The sequence below is a fragment of the Spermophilus citellus genome (assembly GCF_964194105.1).
Source record: "Spermophilus citellus genome assembly, chromosome: 8".
Taxonomy (NCBI): Eukaryota; Metazoa; Chordata; class Mammalia; order Rodentia; family Sciuridae; genus Spermophilus; species Spermophilus citellus.
In genome coordinates, this window is record NC_138189.1 from 53,892,939 (window position 1) to 53,913,923 (window position 20,985).

Below are 20,985 nucleotides of genomic sequence, written 5' to 3' on the forward strand. Positions count from 1 at the left end.
ACTGTTCTGGCTGTTGTTGTTCTTGATTCCTATCATAAATTAAAGGCAAAGTGTCACAATGTCCAGAGCCCTTGATGTCCTGCAAATGAAGGAAGAGGATATCCTCAAATTTCTGCACCAGGAACCCGCTTAAGTGGCAGCAACCCTGATTTGCAGATGGAACAATATATCTACAAAAGGGAAGGAGATGGCATCTACATCACAGATCTAAAGAGGACCTGGGAGAAGCTTCTGATGCCAGTGTTGCCAGTGAAAATTCTGCTGATATCAGTGTCATATCCTCCAGGAACACTGACCAACAGGCTGTGATGAAGTTTGCTGCTGCCACAGAGGCACTCCTATCTCTGGCTGCTTCAGTTTTTTTTTTTGTTGTTTGTTTGTTTGTTTGTTTTTGAGAGAGAGAGAGAGAGAGAGAGAGAATTTTTTTTTAATATTTATTTTTTAGTTTTCGGCGGGCACAACATCTTTGTTGGTATGTGGTGCTGAGGATCGAACCCTGGCTGCACGCATGCCAGGCGAGCGCGCTACTGCTTCAGCCACATCCCCAGCCCCTGGCTGCTTCAGTCAGGAAACCTTCACTAAGCAGATCCAGGCAGCCTCCTGGGAGTCATGTCTTCTGACCTCTCACAGGAGTGGCTTTTGTAAACCTGCCTACAACTGCTCTGGGTAACACAGATTCTCCTTTGTGCTATGAGGACATTGCCATTCCGTGCAACAACAAAATAGTTTACTCTGTGGGTCTGATGTGGTGGATGCTGGCCTAAGAAGTTCTGTGCATGCCTGGCATCATTTCCCACAAATACCGGTGATTGACTATGCCTGATCTCTACTTTCACAGAGATTCTGAAAGATCGAACAGGAAAAGCAGGCAGCTGCTAAAAAAGCTGTGACCAAGGAGGGATTTCTGAGTATATGAAATGTTCTAGCTCCAGTGTTCACTGATACTCAATCTGAAGTCAGAGACAGCTCTAAAGGCATTCAAGGTACCCTCTGTGCCTAACCAGCAGTTCCCTACTGAAACCTGGAGTAACTAGTCAAGCACTGAAGATTGGTCTGCAGCTCCCACTGCTCAAGCCACTGAGCAGGTAGGAACAACCACAGAATGGTCTTGGGCTGTTTTTCTGGAAACACTTAAGCAAAATGGCAATAAAGTTGCAGAAATAAGCACCAGTTTCTGAAAAAAAACAAAAACAAAACTGTAGAGTTGTGGGCCGGGATTATAGCTTAGTGATAGAGTGCTTACCTGGCTCTTGTGAGGTACTGGGTTTGATCCTCAGCACAACATAAAAATAAATAAGTAAAAATAAAGGTATTGTGTCCATCTACAACTGAAAATATTTTTTTAAATGTAAAGTTGTATTCTATGTGTGTACATTTTATCACACTGATAGGTATTCTTTTATACATCTCATATCATTATCATGATATTTTAAGAGTCATCCAGATATACATTAATCTGGAAAATTATTTCTGAGTGCTGCATATAACTTTTGTGTCTATCTCTCATTTTATTCCCTTTCCTCTTCTGATGAACATGTAGCCTTTCAGACATTGCTGTGAAAATACTCTTATAAACATGCACAAGAAATCAAATTGCTACATCATATACAAAGTATAGGTATAGTTAATTTATCAAGTTTTCCAGGTTTTTCCCTAGAATGGTTGCACTAGCTTATTTTCCCTTAAGTTATACAGGTTTCTTATGTCTTAACTTCCTTACTCCTACTTAATATGATTAAGCTTTCTAATTGTTGTTTTAATTTTCATTAATACTCTAATAGCAAAAGTGTGTAACTCTTCATTTGCATAGCAGCTGTTTGTGTGTTCCTGTTTTTAATTTCAGCAATAGAATAAAAAATTCATGGCACCTTCTTTCCTTTTCCTGACCAGTTTTATCAGAAATTTAATCAATCTTTTAAAAGAAAAATCATAGAACCTAATTATAATAATGTATTATTTTACATAGAGTTTATTTATATCACATTTAACAAAATAGTGGTGAGGTTTTATAATATGTCCTATAAAATCAATCTTTTAAAATACTGGGTCCAACATCTAAGAGTAAGAATATTTTTTAGTGGCTTGCTTCAATTAGCTTGTCTTGCCACTAGATGGAGAATGACGACAATTTGTGGGTTTGTGGCTAACCTAGTCTTTCAAAACACCTGTTCAAGTATAATATGTATGTTCAGGATTTCTGTCTTAATCTGGTAAAAGGTATTCTAGTTTCAAAAGTGATTTTAGAACAAGTTCCTTTTTTTCTAAATCACTAAATAGGAGTGAAACAAGGCTTTTCTCATGTATCTCTTCTAAATCTCCCTATACTTTTTTGGGAAGGAAATGCAAGATGATTAACCCCAGAAATTATCATCGTCATCTCACCATTTCTGACAGGGTGCTGTATATTGTACCTGCTAGAAGAAATGGATCATGGAGGTGTTATACTCACAGTGTGAAGTTTTCCAGAGAGTTCATCTGGTCTCATTAAATCAGGGAAGAATAGTTATTCCATGGTAGCTCTGAATGTTTAGACCTTTTGGACTTCCCGGAGTCATAGAGCTCTTCCTTACAGAACTTCCTTCTTCTTACGGTCTTTCTATGAATATCTAGACATTTATAGCCTGGGTCTCACCACAAGTAAATCCAAACGCATAAAATTATACTGATAGATATTCAAATACTTTTTTGCAAATCTACAATTTCCATCTAAATCCAACTGACTGTATCATAATTGAGTTATATAATCTTGCTTTTAAATTAAGACCTACAGAATTCAACCAAGTTTAATTATGGAGTCCATAAAGAGAAGAAAACTTCCTTGATATGTACATGAAAGAGCTAAAGAGGATTGTTACAGGGCTACAAACACCGGTGTCACTAGATCTTAGAGTTATCTATTTCACTAGTAACAATTACACATGACCCAACAAAACAACCATGTTAATTTCCCACCCTATGAGATTATTTATAAATGTATTTGTTATGGTTTGAATGTGAGGCGTCCCCCAAAAGCTGAAGTGTGAGACAACACAATAAGGTTTAGAGGAGAAGTGACTGGGTTATTAGAGACTTATCCCAATCAGTGAATTAATATCCTGATGGGATTAACTGAGTGGCAATTGAAGGCTGGTAGGGTGTGGCTGGAGGAGACGTGGGCTTGCCTTTGGGGTATATATTTTCTATCTGGACAGTGGAGTCTCTCTCTACCTCTTTTCTCTACTACTGCTCTTCTGCTATAACATTCTGTGTCACCTTGCACCCTGAGGAATGGAGCTGGTCTTCTATGGACTGAGACCTCTGAAACTGTGAGCCCTCAAATAAACTTTCCTCCTCTACAATTGTTCTGATCAGGACTTTTATTCACAGCAGTGAAAAAGCTGACTAGAACAGTATTGCTGAGAAATATTAGGAAAAACAGTAGGCTAAAGACTTAATTATAATTCACCTGTTGTGAGAATTACAATGTTCAAACTTACTAGCAAAAGAAACTCAAAGTTTTAAAATAATGCATCAGTTTATAGTTTAAAAGTACTAACAAATATATTAATCATGACTGACCATATGGAACAAGATTGACTGGGAGGAGCATAAAATCATATTACGTTTTCAAGAGGAAAATTATGCAATCATCAAAAACTTGAAAAGTATTCATATTATTTGACTAAGGAATTTATTGTATTTATTTAGGGTAGAGAAAAAATGTGCAAGGAACCTAAAAATCTAAAATTCAAAGTATGTCTAAATAAATTGTAATACATTATGCTGTTTTAATTATAATCGACTTATTGTTTCTGTGTCTTGGATGTTGGAGAGTAAAAAATTACATTTCCCAGGTGCCTTCACAGGGTTGCAGACAGTTTGGGATTCCACTAATCAGACACAGGGGATCTGTGTTCACGGGACCTTCAACAGTGAACCTTTTCAGCGCAGAAAACTCAAGGTGGCAATCTGCTGCTTTGTTCTGCTTGCCACTGTCTTTCAAGTTTGATGGTTTCCTGTGGCAGTGACGACTCGGGATCAAAAACCTGGCAATGTGATTCTGGCTGTGGAAATTCTTCCCAAAAGCTCACTTAAGTACAATTTCATAGAGTTTGTAAGACATCTAATACCCAGTAACAGATTCCTGTTTATGTCTCCTCTAGGGTGGTGTGCAAAAGAGCCATATCCAATAGAGTATCTATATGATAGAATACGGCACATCCATTTGAAAATCACACTATCAAATAACACTCAATGGTACAGGAGTAAATTCTGCAACTTTTTACTGACTCAGATTTATTTACGGACTTAAAATTTGTCAATCACTATTTTCTTAAAGGACCTCTGCATCTTTTAGAGCAAACACATGTGAGTAGATCATTAATCTGAGTCATCTGCTTGCTGTCCTTATACTTTACAAAAGAGAAAAGGAAGAGTAGAGGTTTCTTTCCCCTCTGCTCCAAAATACACCACTTTCCTTAGCAGGTAGAAGCAGCACAATTGATTGATTTCAGTTGCAAATGATTTCAATTTTCCATTACCCAAAACTGCCACTTTTCATTTGAAAACACTTTTGTAAGCCAGAGAATATTTCAGTATTTTCTTGGTGTATTTGTGGAACATTTGGTGTAAAGAATATGGAATGTGTATCAAAGGTAAGGTCAGTCATTCAGAGGAAGGATTGGAAAACATTTTCTAAATTTTTTTTAATTTTTCTTCAAGATTTTGGAATATTACATAAGTGTGTTTTGTGCTCAGGAGAAGTGGAAATGCTAATCTGAAGTCCTGTTTAGTCCTCTCAGGAAACCACCTTTACTTGAGTCCTTTGAATTGTCTGGGGGGCAGTTTGGTATGGAAACTAAGGTGGGATTTGAGATCAAATAGTTCTGGGTTCCTGACTGAAAACTTTCATTTTTAAAGATGAAGACTTCTGGGCTGGGGATGTGGCTCAAGCGGTAGCGCACTCGCCTGGCGTGCGAGCCACCCGGGTTCGATCCTCAGCACCACATACCAACAAAGATGTTGCGTCCGCCGAGAACTAAAAAATAAATATTAAAAATTCTCTCTCTCTCTCTCTCTCTCCCACTCTCTCTTAAAAAAAAAGATGAAGACTTCTTTAAAAATGGGAATTATAATTGTACTTTCTCCTGGGTGATTATGAAGATGCAGTAGAAATAATACATTTAAATTCTGGTATATAAAAGTATAAGACCCTAGCTGTATGTAAGTGATGAAGAAATTGAACCTCCTTCTAATCCTGACTTTCCTTCTATATTCCTTATCTCTGTTAACGACATCTTTTAGATTCTTGATGAGAGCAGAAATTATTTCCTTTCTCTGGACTAGATAAACTTGGCTCTTTTAAAATAAGCAATGAGGAGAAAATTTCAGAACAGCATTAATAGTAGTACTTACTATTCAGGAATTCAATAAGTAGACCTATGGAAATTAAAAAAATGAAATGATTATTAATGATATAATTAATTATTAATTATATAATAAAATTTTAATGAAATAAAAAATAAAATAAAATATTAATGATAAAATAAAATTTTTGGCCTCAAAGAAGATAATTTAGCATTCAGAATGCTTCTTCCTTTTGAAGCAGCTCGTCATGTTTCAAGAATCTGATCACTTTTTATCCCCCCCCATTTTCGATCTAAAAATGGGACAGTTTCAGGAGGCTGAGGCAGGAGGATCACAAGTTTGTGGCCAGCCTCAGCAAAATAGTGAAGTCCTATCTTGAAATATAAAATAAAAGGAATTGGGGGTGCTGGGGATGTGGCTCAAGCGGTAGCGCGCTCGCCTGGCATGCGTGCGGCCCCTGTTCGACCCTCAGCACCACATACCAACAAAGATGTTGTGTCCCCCGAGAACTAAAAAATAAATATTAAAAATTCTCTCTCTCTCTCCTCTCTCACTCTCTCTTTAAAAAAAAAATATTAAAAAAAAAGGAATTGGGATTGAAGCTCAGTGGTAAAGTGCCTCTACATCCCATCTCCAATACAATAATAATAATAAAACAATAATAAATGGAGCTATATTATAATGCTAAGTATAAAAATAATAATTAGTATTATTACAGCTATCATTTTTTGAGAACTTACTGCTCTGTCTTGATAACACATATGCTTTATTTGCTAAATCTGCATAGTAATCCTAAGGAAGAGGCTCTGATTCCCACGCACCCTTACAGATGAGGACACAGGTAAAACGAGGTTAACTCATTGATTCAGCCAACTAAACAGCTTTTAAGTGGCAGAGTCTGTCTTTGAACAGAAAGCCTAATTTCAAAGTTCTTAAGGAGAGAAAAATCTTTCAGAGTTGAGCTGTCCACAAACCTAATAACAAGTTGTTCTAATAATTTTACAGAGATTGATAGAAGTATCACTCAAAATGCAAATCCAATTAAGTTATTCCCTTGAATCATTTAAGATGCTTGTTAAAATGACTGATTCCCAGACCCAGAACATCTGAATCCGATCTCCAGGAATGGGCATTTTCAAAACAGTTTCTTCATGAATCTTTAAACATTATAGTTTGAGAACTTTTGATCAAGAGGATCAATTATAAACTAACTTATTTTGGCATAAAAACAACAAGGCCTTGCTCAGTGCCTGCCATGTAACAAATGTTCAACAAATGCTCCTAGTGGGGGAAAAATGAAGGGGCAGGAAGGGAAGGAAGTGAAGATGGTTAGTTATGCTACTAAAATTGTGGATGAAATTAAGTCTTAAGAAGAAGGCAAGGAGGGCAGACTAGATCTTCTACAGAAATATTAATTTCATACTTCAGTCGACTCTGTTTTTCTTTCTCCAAAAAGTTAGGTAGCCCTTGGAAAACAAAAGCAATCATTAACTATATGTAAATGTAACTAGTCAGCTTTTAAATGCGTTTCCTCTTTCCCTCTTTTTATTGCCTCTTTCTTCACTTGCACTGGCATGTGAACTGGTTGTTCTGGTCAAATGAGTCAGTTTAGATAGGAACGTTAACTTGCAGGAACACACTTGCAGTGAAGTCCTTTAGAGGCATGTAGAGTCACAGGTACAAATATATATGTCTCTGTGTATGTGTGTGTTTCTCTTCTCTTCTCTTCTCTTCTCTTCTCTTCTCTTCTCTTCTCTTCCCTCCTCCTCCTTCTCCTCCCCTTCCTCCTCCTCCTTCTTCTCTCTCTTTTTCTTTTGTCCCAGCTATCCCACTCCTTGGTTTATACCCAAAGGACTTAAAATCATCATACTATAGTGATGCAGCCACATCAATGTTTATAGAAGCTCAATTCACAATAGCTAGACTATGGAACCAACCTAGGTATTCCTCAATAGATGAATGGATAAAGAAAATGTGGTATATATACTCAATGGAATATTACTCAGCTTTAAAGAAGAGTAAAATTACGGCATTTGCCAGCAAATGGTTGGAATTGGAGAATATCATGCTAAACGAAATAATCCAATCCCATAACACCAAAGACTGAATGTTTTCTCTAATATGCAGATGCTAATTCACAATAAGGCCAGGGGCACTAGGGTAGAGGGAAGTGATGGGAAGGAAAGGGATGGGATGTGGGGATAGGAAAGATAGTAGAATAAAACAGACATTATTACTCTATGTATATATGTGACTGCATGACCAATATGATTCTGCAATAAGTACACTCAGAAAAATGAGAAATTATATCCCATATATGTATGATATATCAAAGTATATAAATGCATTCTACTGTCAGGTATAACTAATTAAAACAAAGAAAAAAGGAAAGATATGTGTACATAATACTGTACTCCTTAAATATATGCAATAAAAGGAAAGCTATGACACAACAGAATAAAAAAGTTGTGCTGTAATTATATACAATGAATTAAAATGCATTCTGCTGTCATATATACATAATTAGAATAAATAAATAAATAAATAAATAAATAAAACCAAACCAAACAAAAATGACCACCTGTGAAGTTATCAAATTAATCATAAATACATGGATGTATGGGCATATTAAACTCATGTTCAGAAAAGCTAGGCCCATGAGCTTATCCAACACACCAGACTACTGAATGAAGCAAACCCTTGACTCAGAGCCCATAAAAGAAGGACCCCCCCACACACCAGACTGTTCATGGTGGTGCCCTGACTGCATCACCTGGTCCCTCATCATGAACCTTGCCCAGGAATATTGCAACAGTGACTAACCTCCAAATCGCTGTCCTTGGGTTTTAGCAGAGTGCTATTTCTCCTGCCTGTGATGAACACATACAGCCTTCTCTAAGTTGACATCTCAAGCTGAGAGTGTGAAACTGTTATCCTTCTGGACTTTGGCCTAGAATAAATTCCTGTGCTTTGACAATTTTGCATGCCAAACAAGTTCTTGGGTTGGTTCATAATCTTACTTGATTACCTACAGTGACTCTTTGCAGTTTTATCTGTTTTTTGCCTTTGCTCTCAGTTCAGCATCCTGAACTCCTATGGCTGCCTAAACCTTTGTAAGGGTCCGGCGAAATGTCGGAGAAGGAGAGACCATAGGAGACTAGCTCCATGCAATGGCAAGGGGGATTTATTAGGGATCCGTTCCAGCGCGCTGGGGCTCCGTGCTCACTCAAGAAGGGAGAGCAGCCCAGAGCCCAGAGCAGAGGTCAAGCAGAGCTTAAGTACACTTTTTGGAGAGGGTGGGGGGCTTTGCATACATCAGAACAAATCATCATGAGGCACGGGAAAATTGAACAACAACTCTGATACATGATTAGTCCATTCATTGGCGGGAACAGGCTGGGCAGGGGTGATTGGTCACTTCTAAACTGGGTACACATTCAAACTGATTGGTTCGGGCCCTGTGACAAACTGCACAGGGCCCTAGGCTGAATGGCCAGTAGGGCGTTGTCTTAACTATCTCAGGAATCTGGGTGTAACAGAGGAATTTAATAATACCTAATCTTTTACATTTTAATTCAAGCTTTCCAGCTTAGAAACTTTACCCTTTCACCTTTTCTTAGTCTTTCTTTAACTTATATACAAATTGTGTGAAGTGTGATGTGTTACTTGAATATTACAGATGTTAGTAATTAATAAAAGGATATGTGTTTGCCTGGCTTTTGACTTTCATCAGTGAACTGCCACTGATTAAAGTGGTGTAGTCTGTGAATTTATTATTATTTAATAAGTTCTGACACTGTGGAAAGACAGAAACATGTTTTGGTATATGTTAATGACATAGCTCGCTCGTGACAATTCACAGCCCTTTTAGGGTCTCGCTAAGTTTCCCAGGCTGACCTAAGTAGAATTGAATTATTCATGAAAATTTATTTCTTCATGATATTTAATTATATCATTCTTGAAATTCTGCTATAATTTGAATGTTTATATTCTTCCAATATTCATATGTAGAAATTCCAACCCTCAAGACAATGATATTAAAAGGTAGGGCTTTTCAGAGGTGATTAGATGATAGGGTAGAGACGCCAAGAATATGATTAGTGACTTATAAAAGAGGCTCTAGGCAGCTTGTTTGCCCCTTCCGACACGTTAACACATAGCTGGAAGATTTTTTCTATGAGAAAGTGGGCCTTTATCAGACAAAATATGGTGGTATCTTCATTTTGAACTTCCCAATCTCCAAGACTGATAGAAATAAGTGTCTATTGTTTATAAGTTATGTAGTCAATGGTATGTTATTTTAGCAGTCTGAAAAAACTAAGATACACTCACATACAAATGTATTTCTTTTGGTAGCATTCCTTCGTGAAATGGCTCATGAGACATTTAATGGATCTATCTTTAAAACGAAGGTTAGCCAGGTGTGGTAGTGCATGCCTGCAATCCCAGTGGCTCAGGAAGCTGAGGCAGGAGGATCACAGACAGGTTCAAAGCTAGCCTCAGTAATTTATTTATTTATTTATTTTGTTGGTGAAAACATGGGTAAATCTAGAATAGTTTATTTACTTTAAAGTTGGGAGTTTAAGTCCGGCACCGTAGCCTCAGTAATTTAGCAAGGCCCCAAGCAATTTAGCAATCCCGTCTCAAAATAAAAAAAAAAAAGGGCTGGGAATATGGCTCAGTGGTTAAGTGTTCCTGAGTTCATGCCCTAGTATCAAATAAATTTAAAACATAATAAAACAAAATAAAACAAAAGTTAAATGAGACAATAGAGAAAACTCTTTTCATAGGGTTTAGTAGTTAATAAAGACTCAGTACAGCATCATGGTTCATACCCATTTATTATGGTTGATGTGAGGTATTCTCTAAAATCTCATGTGTGAAACAATGCAAGAAGAAAGTGGGAGTAAAATTGAGGCTAAGAAAGTTGCAGTTGTTAAAAAAGACATTCACAGCACTAAAGAAATGCTAAAGACTTTGCTCAGAGACAACAAGAATAATGGCTCCAAGGCATCTCAGGAATTTGGCGAGATCACACCTATCTCAGGCTCAAGGAAGTAAAAGTAAAACTTCCTTTGGGAAGAGATGAGTGGGGAACCCTGCTTGCCTAGAAGAGAGCCTCGGAAGTTTTTTAAACATTCTCAGCCACCAAGGCACTCAAAGGTTTCTACAGCCAGGGTTCTGGAGCTGGAATTAGTGACAGACTTTGGCTTGAACCAAGTGGTGCTGGTTCTGCAGGAATGCAGGGTGCTTGAGTTAGGAGGTAAAAAGGAAGAACTGGGAGGCCAGGTAAAGTGCAGCAAGGTCTAAGTCCCCGCAGGCTTCCCCTGAGCACACAATGTGTGAAGATGTGAGGAGGAAGCCAAAGTTGTAGTAGAAACTCCCAAGATTAAGAAATGCAGTACCATGGAATGTCTCTGGAGGAAAGCTGCAGGAATTGAGCACAGACAAGCCAAGAGAGAGGTCATGTGGACGGCAACCAGCAAACTCAGGAGGTACACAGTATATAAGCCCTTTGCAGAGAACCTGGAACTATAGGAATTATTTGCCCAGCTGGATTTTGGTCTTGCTTTGGTCCCATCCCTTCTTTCTATGCCCCTATTTTTCTTAATAGAAATATTTGCTCTGTACCTTTATATATTAGGTTACTTGTAAATTGCTTTTGATTTTTACAGGAGCTCACAATGTGAGTTTGCCTTGAGTCTCAGAGGAGAATTTGGACTTGAACTTTTGAACACTCTTAGATTGCTGAGACTCTGGAGACTCTTGGAAATGGACTGTGTGTTTTGCATTGTGAGAAAGGTCATGAAACTTGGGGACCAGGAGTGGAATATTATGGTTTGATGTGAAGTATACCACAAAAGCTCATGTATAAGACAATGTAAGACGATTTAGAGGTGAATGGTTGAGTTGAGAACCTTAACCCAATCTGTGAATTTATCCCCTGATAGGGATTAACAGAGTGGTAACTAAAGGCAGGTAGAGTGTGCCTGGAGGAAATGGGTCATTGAGGAGCTTAGTCTCTCTCTGTGCTTCATGATGGCCCTATCAGAAGCCACTTTGCTCTGCCAAGTTGTCCTGCCTCGCCTCAAGTCCTGAAGAATGGAGTTAGTGGTCTATGGGTTAAGGCCACCAAAACTGTGAGCTCCTGAATAAACTTTCCTCCTCTAAAATTGTTCCTGTTAGGTCTTTTAGTCACAGCCACGAAAAAATGGACCAAAACACCCTAATCCCAGCTACTTTGGAGACTGAGGTGGGAAAATCACTGGGCCCAGCCTGGAAAACATAGTGAAACTTAGTACCAAAACAAAACAAAACAACAAACAAAAACACCAAAACCCCAAACCCCAGTCTAGCAACTGTGAGGCACTAAGCAACTCAGTGAGACCCTGTCTCTAAGTAAAATACAAAATAGGGCTGGGCAAGTGACTCAGTGGTTGATTGCCCCTGAGTTCAATACCTGGTATCCCCTCACCCCCCCAAAAAATAATATGGAAGACTCAGTAAATATTAACTAGTTACTTTAACATGTAATTGTCTCTGTGTGTTTCTTTCATCTCTAGTTTACTTAATTCTCCCCACACATGTGTTTGTGGGTGTGTATATAAATGTATACCCTTCACTTAACCTATAGCCTCAATTTAATAGGTCAGTACTCTAATTAAGATTTCAGGGTTAGAATCTCATGCATTTATTTACCAAAAAATGCACTTTAATGGAGTTCTCACGTTTGCATTCTACAAATATTTATTGAGCAGCTATTGCCTTGTTTAGCACTGAAAAGAATAAAACAACATTAGTATAAGGATCACATATTTGTTATTTTCCTAAAGACTTTCAAAATTATTTACCATTTTTTTCTTATAAATACTTTGTAGAAATTGTACCATTTGAGACTCAGATTACATGTATCCCAGTTTTGGTCAGAAAGCAGAATAGCAGTTTTTGTAGAGGTTACTGTCCACCAGAAGATAAACCCAAGTTTGTCAAGACAGATATCAGTCTGGATATCCAGTATACAAGCAGCCATAAGAACAGTCTGAGAGGACCAGAAAGCAAATGTCTTGAGAATATAGAGGAGGCACTGTTCACTTACGGATCTGAATGATATCTTCAAAAAAAGTTTTGTGCGAGGTATACATATTTATTATAGAAAATTGATTAAAATTAAATATCAGGAAGCAGATTGGGCTCCTTTACAAGAAAAGTGAGATACCTACTTCATAGCCTTTTAGCCAAGTGCCACAAAAAAATAAACAGGAGGATAATTTACAATACAGAATTTTTTGATTATCTCACAAGAGTTTTGCTGACTTCATATCAATCCTAGAAAATACCTCCCAAACCAGACGCTATGGTACAGGCTGGTAATTCCAGCTCCTTGGGGGGCTGAGACTGGAGGATCACAAGATGGAGGCCACACTTAGAAATTTAGTGAGACTCAACAACTTAGCAAGACCCTACCTCTAAATAAAAAATAAAAAAGATCGGGGATGTAGCTCAGTGGTAAAGCACCTTGTACCCTTGAGTTTGTTCAATCCTCAGGAACCACCCCAGGCAAAAAAAATAGGAGACATGAGGGTCTAGGTAGAAGTCAATGAGAAATTTTGTACATATGCAAAATAATGATGTGGTGTACTTAAAAGAGAGCACAGAGAAAAGTTACTTTGACTACATTACTTGATTAGACTTGAGAGACTGTAAGGGTCTGGCGAAGCGTCAGAGAAAGAGACCACACAAGAGACTGGCTTCATGCAATTGGCAGGAGGGAGTTTATTGAACCAGCATGCTGGGGCTCAAGGCTCACTCAGGAAGGGAGAGCAGCCCAGAGCCCAGAGCAGAGGTCAAGCAGAGCTTAAGTACATTTTGGAGAGGGCGGGGGGGGGGGGGGGCTTTGCATACATCAGAACAAATCATCATGAGGCACGGGAAAATTGAACAAGAACTCTGAGACATGATTAGCACATTCATTGGCGGGAACAGGTCGGGCGGGGGTGATTGGTCACTCCTAAGGGGGGGGGGTGCACATTCAAATTGATTGGTTCAGGCCCTATGACAAACTGCACAGGGCCCTAGGCTAAATGGCCAGTAGGGCGTTGTCTTAACTATCTCAGGAATTTCAGGTTCTGGGTGTAGCAGAGGAACTTAACAATACCTAGTCTTTTACATTTTAATTCAGGCTTTGCAGCTTAGAAACTTTGCAATGCCCAGTCTTTTACATTTTAATTCAGGCTTTGCAGCTTAGAAACTTTACCCTTTCAAGACAAAAGTAAAAGATTAGGTGGAAAGTCTGTTTATGGTTTAATAATTTATTTGGAAGAAAAGAGCTATCTATATATTGAACAGAAAAGTAGCATGATTGCAATATTTCAAAAAGATTGATCTGGTGGTCTTAGGCATGATAGTATGGGGCAAAAGGAAGCAGAACAACCAGTTAGGCAATCAACTTGAGTGGTAACAATGGAAATAGAAAGGGCAAATAAAGACCTAGCAATTGATTCTATTTCAGAGAAAATAAAGATGGCTTAACAAGAGTACCAGATAACTCTGGTTTGGAGAGACTTTAAAACCTGTCAATATTAAGGTGATTTCCATCTATAGACTTTGATTTTTAATTGAAGGGTACCATAGTTTCAGGACAGTCAGAGACCTGTCTATAGATATTTACTATTTTCATTCTCTATTAATAAAAACAATAACAAAAACAAAAACCCCCAAGTACTGTTGATATTTCTTTCAACAGCTCTAGCCAGGTTTTTTAGTTCAAGTACTCTAGAAACTGAAGCTGGTGTGGCTGGCTTATGGTCTCTGGGTCAAACACACAAGACTTAGTCTTCTAACCTGTTTTGTGGACATGATAAGGTGCCTTCCTTAAAGGTATGGAAAGGAATGCTCTCCCTTTCTTTCTTCCTTCCTTTTTTATTTTTTATTTTGCCTTGGGACTTGGAGATTGAACCCAAGGGCACTCTACCACTGAGCTACATCACCAGCCTCTGTTTTTCTTTCAATTTTTTATTTTGAGACAAAGTCTGGCTAAGTTGCTGAGGCTGTGAGCTTGCAATCCTGCCTCAGCCTCCAGAGTCATTGGTATTACAGGAATATGCCACTGTTCCAGCCATACCCTTCTGACTTCTACCAATTTTTTAATAACAAATCTCAGTTATCATATAATTTCATCTGCAAATATTTCAGTGTGTATCTTGAAATTATAAGAACTTTCAAAAAAACGAATGTTACTATTAAAAATAGCTAAAAATAATTCCTTAAAACCATCAGGTATTTACTCAGCATTTAATATATACGTATTTATAAATGTGCGGTCGTATATTCCAATCAGTATCCAAACAATGCCCTAGTTTCTTGATGTAACGGTACCAGAAACAGGGTGCCTTAAAACAACAAGAATGTATTGTCTGATATTTCTATAGGCCAGAAGTTTGAAATCAAGTTGTCCACAGTGTTATGTTCCCTCAGAATCTACTAAGGAAGAGAATCATTACTTGCCTCTTTCAGTTTCCGGTTTTTGCTTACAACCTTTGGTGTTTCTTTGATGTATCACTCCAATATCTAATGCTGTTGTCACATGGCAGTCTTCTCCCTCTTTGCCTGTCTCTTCTCCTGTAAGGATTCCAGTCTTGTTAGATTAAGAGTCCACCCTATTTCGTATGACTTCATCTGAAGTAAGTGTATCTGAAAAAAACCTATTTCAAAATAAGGTTTAATTTTGAGGTAGTACAGGTTCTTCAACATATTATTTTGGGAGAACAAGGCAACACATGACATCCATGCACTACAACTGGTGTATAACTTTTATCTTCTAGTAAATTAATTTTTTTTAAAGAGAGAGAGTGAAAGAGGAGAGAGAGAGAGAGAATTTTTTAATATTTATTATTTTTTAGTTCTCGGCGGACACAACATCTTTGTTGGTATGTGGTGCTGAGGATCGAACCCGGGCCGCACGCATGCCAGGTGAGCGCGCTACCGCTTGAGCCACATCCCCAGCCCCATTAATTTTAATCTATAGGTTATCCTTACATTCTTTTCAATATTGGGGATTGAACTCATGGGTGCTTTACCACTGAGCTACCTTCTTCCTAGCTCTTTTTATCCACTGAGCCACATCCCCAGCCTTGTTCTGTATTTTATTTAGATAGGGTCTCACTGAGTTGCTCAGCGCCTCACAGTTGCTGAGACTAGCTTTGAACTTGAGATCCTCCTGTCTCAGCCTCCCAAAATACTGGGATTACGGGCATGCACACTGTACCTGGCCTTCCTAGCCCTTTTTGAGACAGGGTCTCACTGTGTTGCCCAGGCTGACCTCAAATATGCAATTTTTCTACCTCAGCTTCCCAAATAGCTGTGATTACAGTGTGTGCCACAGCACCCATCTTCTTCCATCTTTTTATATGGTATTTTATTTTTGAAGACACTTGTTTATTTGTCCCATAGAGTTTTCTGTTGTCTGGATTTTGCTAATGGTGTTTCTGTGGAATTGCTTAACATATACACTGGTACTTGTCATTTGGTGGTGAAATAATTATTGCTTATGGAGGTCTTTCTGATGCATTATAGGATGTATAACAGCATCCCTGGTTCCTACCATCCATATGCCAGTAGCACTCCCCTGTTGTGGCAACCACAAATTTCTCCAAGTATTGTAAAATATCTCCTGGGGGTAGGATAACCTCCATCTCTTCTCACACTCACACTAACCTACAACTTCTAGACCCACTAACCTAAAGTGTTTGTTCTGAACAACCCGGTCCCAGTTTATGAGAACTGGCCCCAAGGTGTAATGAGACCTAAGAAAAGAGGCAGATAGATTCAAAATTGTAGAGTGTTATTAGGAACTCACTGACAGAATCATGGTTGTGGGCAAGACCAGATTCTCATGATTTGAATCAGTATACTTGGGGCTTATTAAGTGTTCAGGACAAAAGTGAATTCATTCAAGCCAGAATTATCATTTTCAACCCATAGATTATCATGATAGCCTTGCAATAGTGCTAGTTGATGAAAACATTGCAGAGTATCTGCACTGTATCTCTCAGGTCTCTTCTATATGGCTAGCTCATTTGGGCTGGGTATTTTTTAAGTGGAAATACAAAGGGCAAATAAAGATCTAGCAATTGATTCTATTTCAGAGAAAATAAAGATGGCTTAACAAGTTGCAGGCCCCTGGGCTTATTTCCTGGTAGGGTTATGCGGATGTAATGCGTATTTTCCGAATAACCTTTTGGTTAGGCCAAATTTCAAACTAGTATCAGGTACATTCCTGGGGCTAGGGTATGGTCACAAAAGCTCTACATTCTACTTCAATGGTTTTGTCTATTTATAGTGTGCTGGGAAACTAAACAGAGGAAACCAACTAGGGTTACTGAGTGGTTGAAAATACAGTTGTAACGACTCACGATGGCTGCAATCATGTCAAGCTGAATCCACAGACTTTATGACATCCAGGTTTACTTTTTTGGAAAGATTACTTTGTAGATAGTATATGTACTTCTATCAGGAGGAACATAGCATCTGACTGACTTTGTTCTATTAATTAGCAGCTGGCACAGTGAATATGTCTTTAATCCCAGGGACTCAGGAGTTTGAGGTAGGTGAATCCCAGGTAGTAGACCAGTCTCAGCATCTTAGTGAGAGACCCTGCCCAAAATAAAAAAATAAAAATAAAAAGGAGTAGGGATGAAACTCAGTATTAGAGTGCCCCAGTGATAAATTCCTAGTACCTCCCCCAAAATGCATTAATCAGTTTATTTCATTAATGTTTGTAAATGGTGATGTCCTAATTGTTAATGCATTGCTCTGACCGTGTATTAGCTGTAATGCTTCAATAGACACTTCTCTTCAACAAGGACTTGCTCGATAACCCTGAAATATGGTTCTACTCTTACTATATTAATGTTTCTTTCATAGAATTCACGATTTTAAATTTGTTTACTTATACCTTGTCTCTAACTAGATTGTAAACTAGGTTTCCTTAAAGGCAAGGAACAGATTATTAAAACAAAAACGATGTATATATATTTTCTTACGGCACCCGCGTGAGATCAATATTTGGGAATAAATAAAAACTAAATAGTTAACTCAATGAGAGCATTATACGACATTGTTTTTGATTCAGTCTCTTCTCACCTAATCTTTCAAAGCCTACCAGGGCCTCCACTAAGAGTTTCGGGTGGGAAATCTGCACCACTACGGGGTACGCAGCACAACACCCTGCCCGTATAAAACCTGCGTCTAAAATTACTAGAAATAAGACTGGTTCAGGGACAACCGGGCTGCGGTGGGCGGGGCGACGTGCTGACGCTACGCCACGCTCCCTTACCGTCCTGCCTCTTCGCCCCTGTCCGCACTGTGACGTTTCCAAAGAGGAACGGAGCGTAAACAGCGCAGGGCATTTCGGGAGCGGGATTGTTTCACGCAGGAAGCAGGCTCCATTTTAGCGCCGCCCGCCGTCGCCATCTGTTTCTCTTCCCTCCCCCTTACCCCGCCCGTATCTGAGCCTCAACGGGAAAGCTGGGCCTAGGCCGTCGGAGGCTGGAAAAAGGGAAGGGGATAAGGGAGAACGGAAAGAAGAGGGAAGAAAGGGTGAGTCGAGGAGGGTGAGTGATAGCGGCCAAGTGCGAAGCACGCAGCTCGTTGGACGGACTGACGGACGGGCGCGTGCGACTGCTGCCGCGGCTGCGGCGCCCGCGTGAGTCGCGTCCCGGCGGCGGTGGCGGTAGCGGCGGCGGCAGCAGCGGAAGCCGGAGGGGAGCAATGGCGGCCGACAGCCGGGAGGAGAAAGGTTAGTGCGGGAAAGGTGACGGGCGGAGGCGGGGTCGGGAGTGCGGTCCTGGAGCGGTGGTCGTGGCCGCCTGGCGGGGGTGGGGAGTTTAGCCTGTCTGGCGCAGAGCTGGTCACCCCCGCTCCCCCCACCGACACACTTGGACTCATTGGCGGAGTACCAGGCCTGTCCTTTCGTCCTCCGTCTCCATATGGCCTAACACTTCTTTTCGCACAGGATTTTTCTTTGATCCAGATTCCACCCCTGACTTTCCTTTTAGCTGTGTTGGGAGTGGCTGAGCAAGGGCTTGTTCAGAGTTGCAGGCCCCTGGGCTTATTTCCTGGTAGGGTTATGCGGATGTAATGCGTATTTTCCGAATAACCTTTTTGTTAGGCCAAATTTCAAAAACCCTTAATGCCACAATCAACGCTGGTAGTCTAGTTAAATGAATGTGTTTAAGTGGTACAGGTGTATTATTCTCGAGAAATAGCTACAAATAATTAAAGACTGTTACTGTTAAATAGCAGAAGTGGCAAGGATAATCCCGTTTTATTCCTAGAGTTATTATTTTTGAAAGCCTGGTGCTTGAAAATATAACTATGCGACTTCGTAAGCCTTTCCAAAAAAAAAAAAAAAAGCACCCTGGCAACCATTCTGCTAGAACGTGCGTAGCTCCCACAGGGAGGGTACAACCGGGAACAAATTATTTGCAAGTTACAAGTTATGGAGAGTTGGAGGGAAGAACCAGTGAATGTCGTCTTCAGAGTGGTCTAGATTGGATACTGCCTGAAGATCATTTTCAACCCATAGATTATCATGATAGCCTTGCAATAGTTCTAGTTGATGAAAACATTGCAGAGTATCTGCACTGTATCTCTCAGGTCTCTTCTATATGGCTAGCTCATTGGGCTGGGTATCTTTTAAGTGGATTCTAGAATCAGTTTGCATTAAGCCTATGATCCTCCTAAAATTTTCTGGTTGCTGTCTCAGGAGAGTCTTTGTTTTCAGTGAATTGTTCTTGGATAAGAAGAGTAAGCTTGGGGAATGGATTATGTTTAAGATAATGCCCTTGTCCTAAATAATTTCATTAATTAGATTATAGCAATTTGATTTCCCCCCCACACCTTGAAACTCCCCAAAGTTCCCACTTTCTTGAGAAATTCAGAATAATATAAACATGGGGGGGAGGGCATGGGGTGAGTAAAGGAAACCTCTTTTTAATAGTAAAGTGAGAAGATCTTAAGCAACAAGAAGTCATTCAACATTGGATGGCCAGGGTGTAATTTATGAACTATATGTGTGGAAGGTTTGGTGGTTGTGGTAGACCAGATTAACCAAACACAAAAATGAGTAATTGAAGATGCTTAAAGTCATAGTGCAGACAATAATGCACATTGAAGAAGAAAAATGATACTGGCTTAAAGGATTTATTTTACAAATAGATTTAGTGATGATGGTGCAGTTTAAATACATGAAGTTTATTACTGAGAGATAGTAATGAAACCTATCAGTGCTACCTATGATGACTTTCCACCTTTTGGAAAGGGTTTTGCCTTGTGTTAGTTACCAAGTTTCTTTTTTTTTTTAAACTTAATTTCCATAACTGAATTCTTTAAAATTCTGATATAAGTGCTTATATTTTTTAGTTTATAACAAATATTATTTCTGGGCAACACAGAAAATAGCACATACCTACTGGAAGTGACATTTATTTAATTTCTAAAGAGTTCTGATCTACAACATGCATCACTTGATCATTGTCACACCCATGATTATAGATAAAGGATCAGTATTTGACTCATCTGTCTCTTAAACAATGAAAAGTGGGAACATAAGTACTTTAGTGTCATGAGTTATACAAAACATTAGAAAATTTGTAAAAGATTAACTCCCTAAGAATTGTAGTAACACTGCAAACCTTAAGTCCCTTCTTAAATGATTCCTCAAATGGTTTAAAATTTGATTAAAAAAAATGAGTGTAAGTTGCAGAAATTTGCACTAACTATATTTTATTTACAGAACAGTTAGACTGTCATGGAGTTCTTGAATTATTGAGCTTTGTGTATGAGCTATGTTATAAACACATTAATTTCTATAGTGCTTCTATGATACTCATACCTAGAAGCTGAATTCTGTATAACCGGACAAATTGTCAGCTCCCTGTGATTCCTGTGGTGATTATTTGTTAAAAAAGTGGATTTGAAAGATGTTGCCATGTTGATGTTAATTAACAGTATATACATTTTTCTTTAATGAGGAAATACACATCTTTTCTGTCACCATAAACATCTGTATAAATTTTATTGCATATACTTTTAGAGTTCTCTATAGATGACATTTTTTAAAAATTAATCCAAAATGTATATGTCCTTCCACTTTCTAAAGTAACTTGCATTCCACATTACCAGAGTGGAAGCTTCAAGAGGGCAGGAAGTATGTTTCTCATGTTTACCCTGAATCTTTGATGCAGTGATTGTGCCTTGAAGCTGAGGCAGGAGGATTTCAAGTTCAAGGCCAGCCTGGGCAACTTAGAGGCAGACCCAATCTCAAACTAAAACTTAAAAAAAAAATGGGGAGGGCTAAGGATGTGGGTGAGTGTTAGAGCACCCATGGGTTCAATCCTCAGTATCACAAAGGAAAAAGAAATGACTAGTTATATGATGTGTGAAATATAAAGCCCAAAGTTGAGGTTTGTTACAGACAAAAACAGGAAAGCACATGAAAGTATGTTGTTATACACACATATATACATACCTGGCCGTCCTCACTGTTTAAATCCTTAAAATACAATTGTCTATCCAGTAACTTCAGTTGAAGTTAGAAATTTGAATTGGGATGGAGATCCAAGTTTGGACTTCATTCTC

The 20,985-nt window shown here is 38.9% G+C and overlaps 1 protein-coding gene and 1 pseudogene across 5 annotated transcripts in view; both read left to right on the forward strand.

Moving 5' to 3' along the window:
• Positions 1-623: 623 nt before the first annotated feature.
• LOC308654255 (small ribosomal subunit protein uS2-like) lies at positions 624-1,178 on the forward strand (annotated as a pseudogene). The gene has a single exon. The product of its transcript is annotated as a small ribosomal subunit protein uS2-like (transcript).
• A 16,563-nt stretch (positions 1,179-17,741) lies between these two features.
• YTHDC1 (YTH N6-methyladenosine RNA binding protein C1) overlaps positions 17,742-20,985 on the forward strand; it is a 31,562-nt gene continuing 28,318 nt past the window's right edge. For all 4 annotated transcript variants that reach the window (XM_081303572.1, XM_081303573.1, XM_081303570.1 and 1 more), the window contains exon 1: positions 17,742-18,142. In XM_081303572.1, coding sequence (XP_081159698.1) covers positions 18,115-18,142 — 28 coding nt within the window. In that variant the 5' untranslated portion in view covers positions 17,742-18,114. The remainder of the gene's footprint in view (positions 18,143-20,985) is intronic.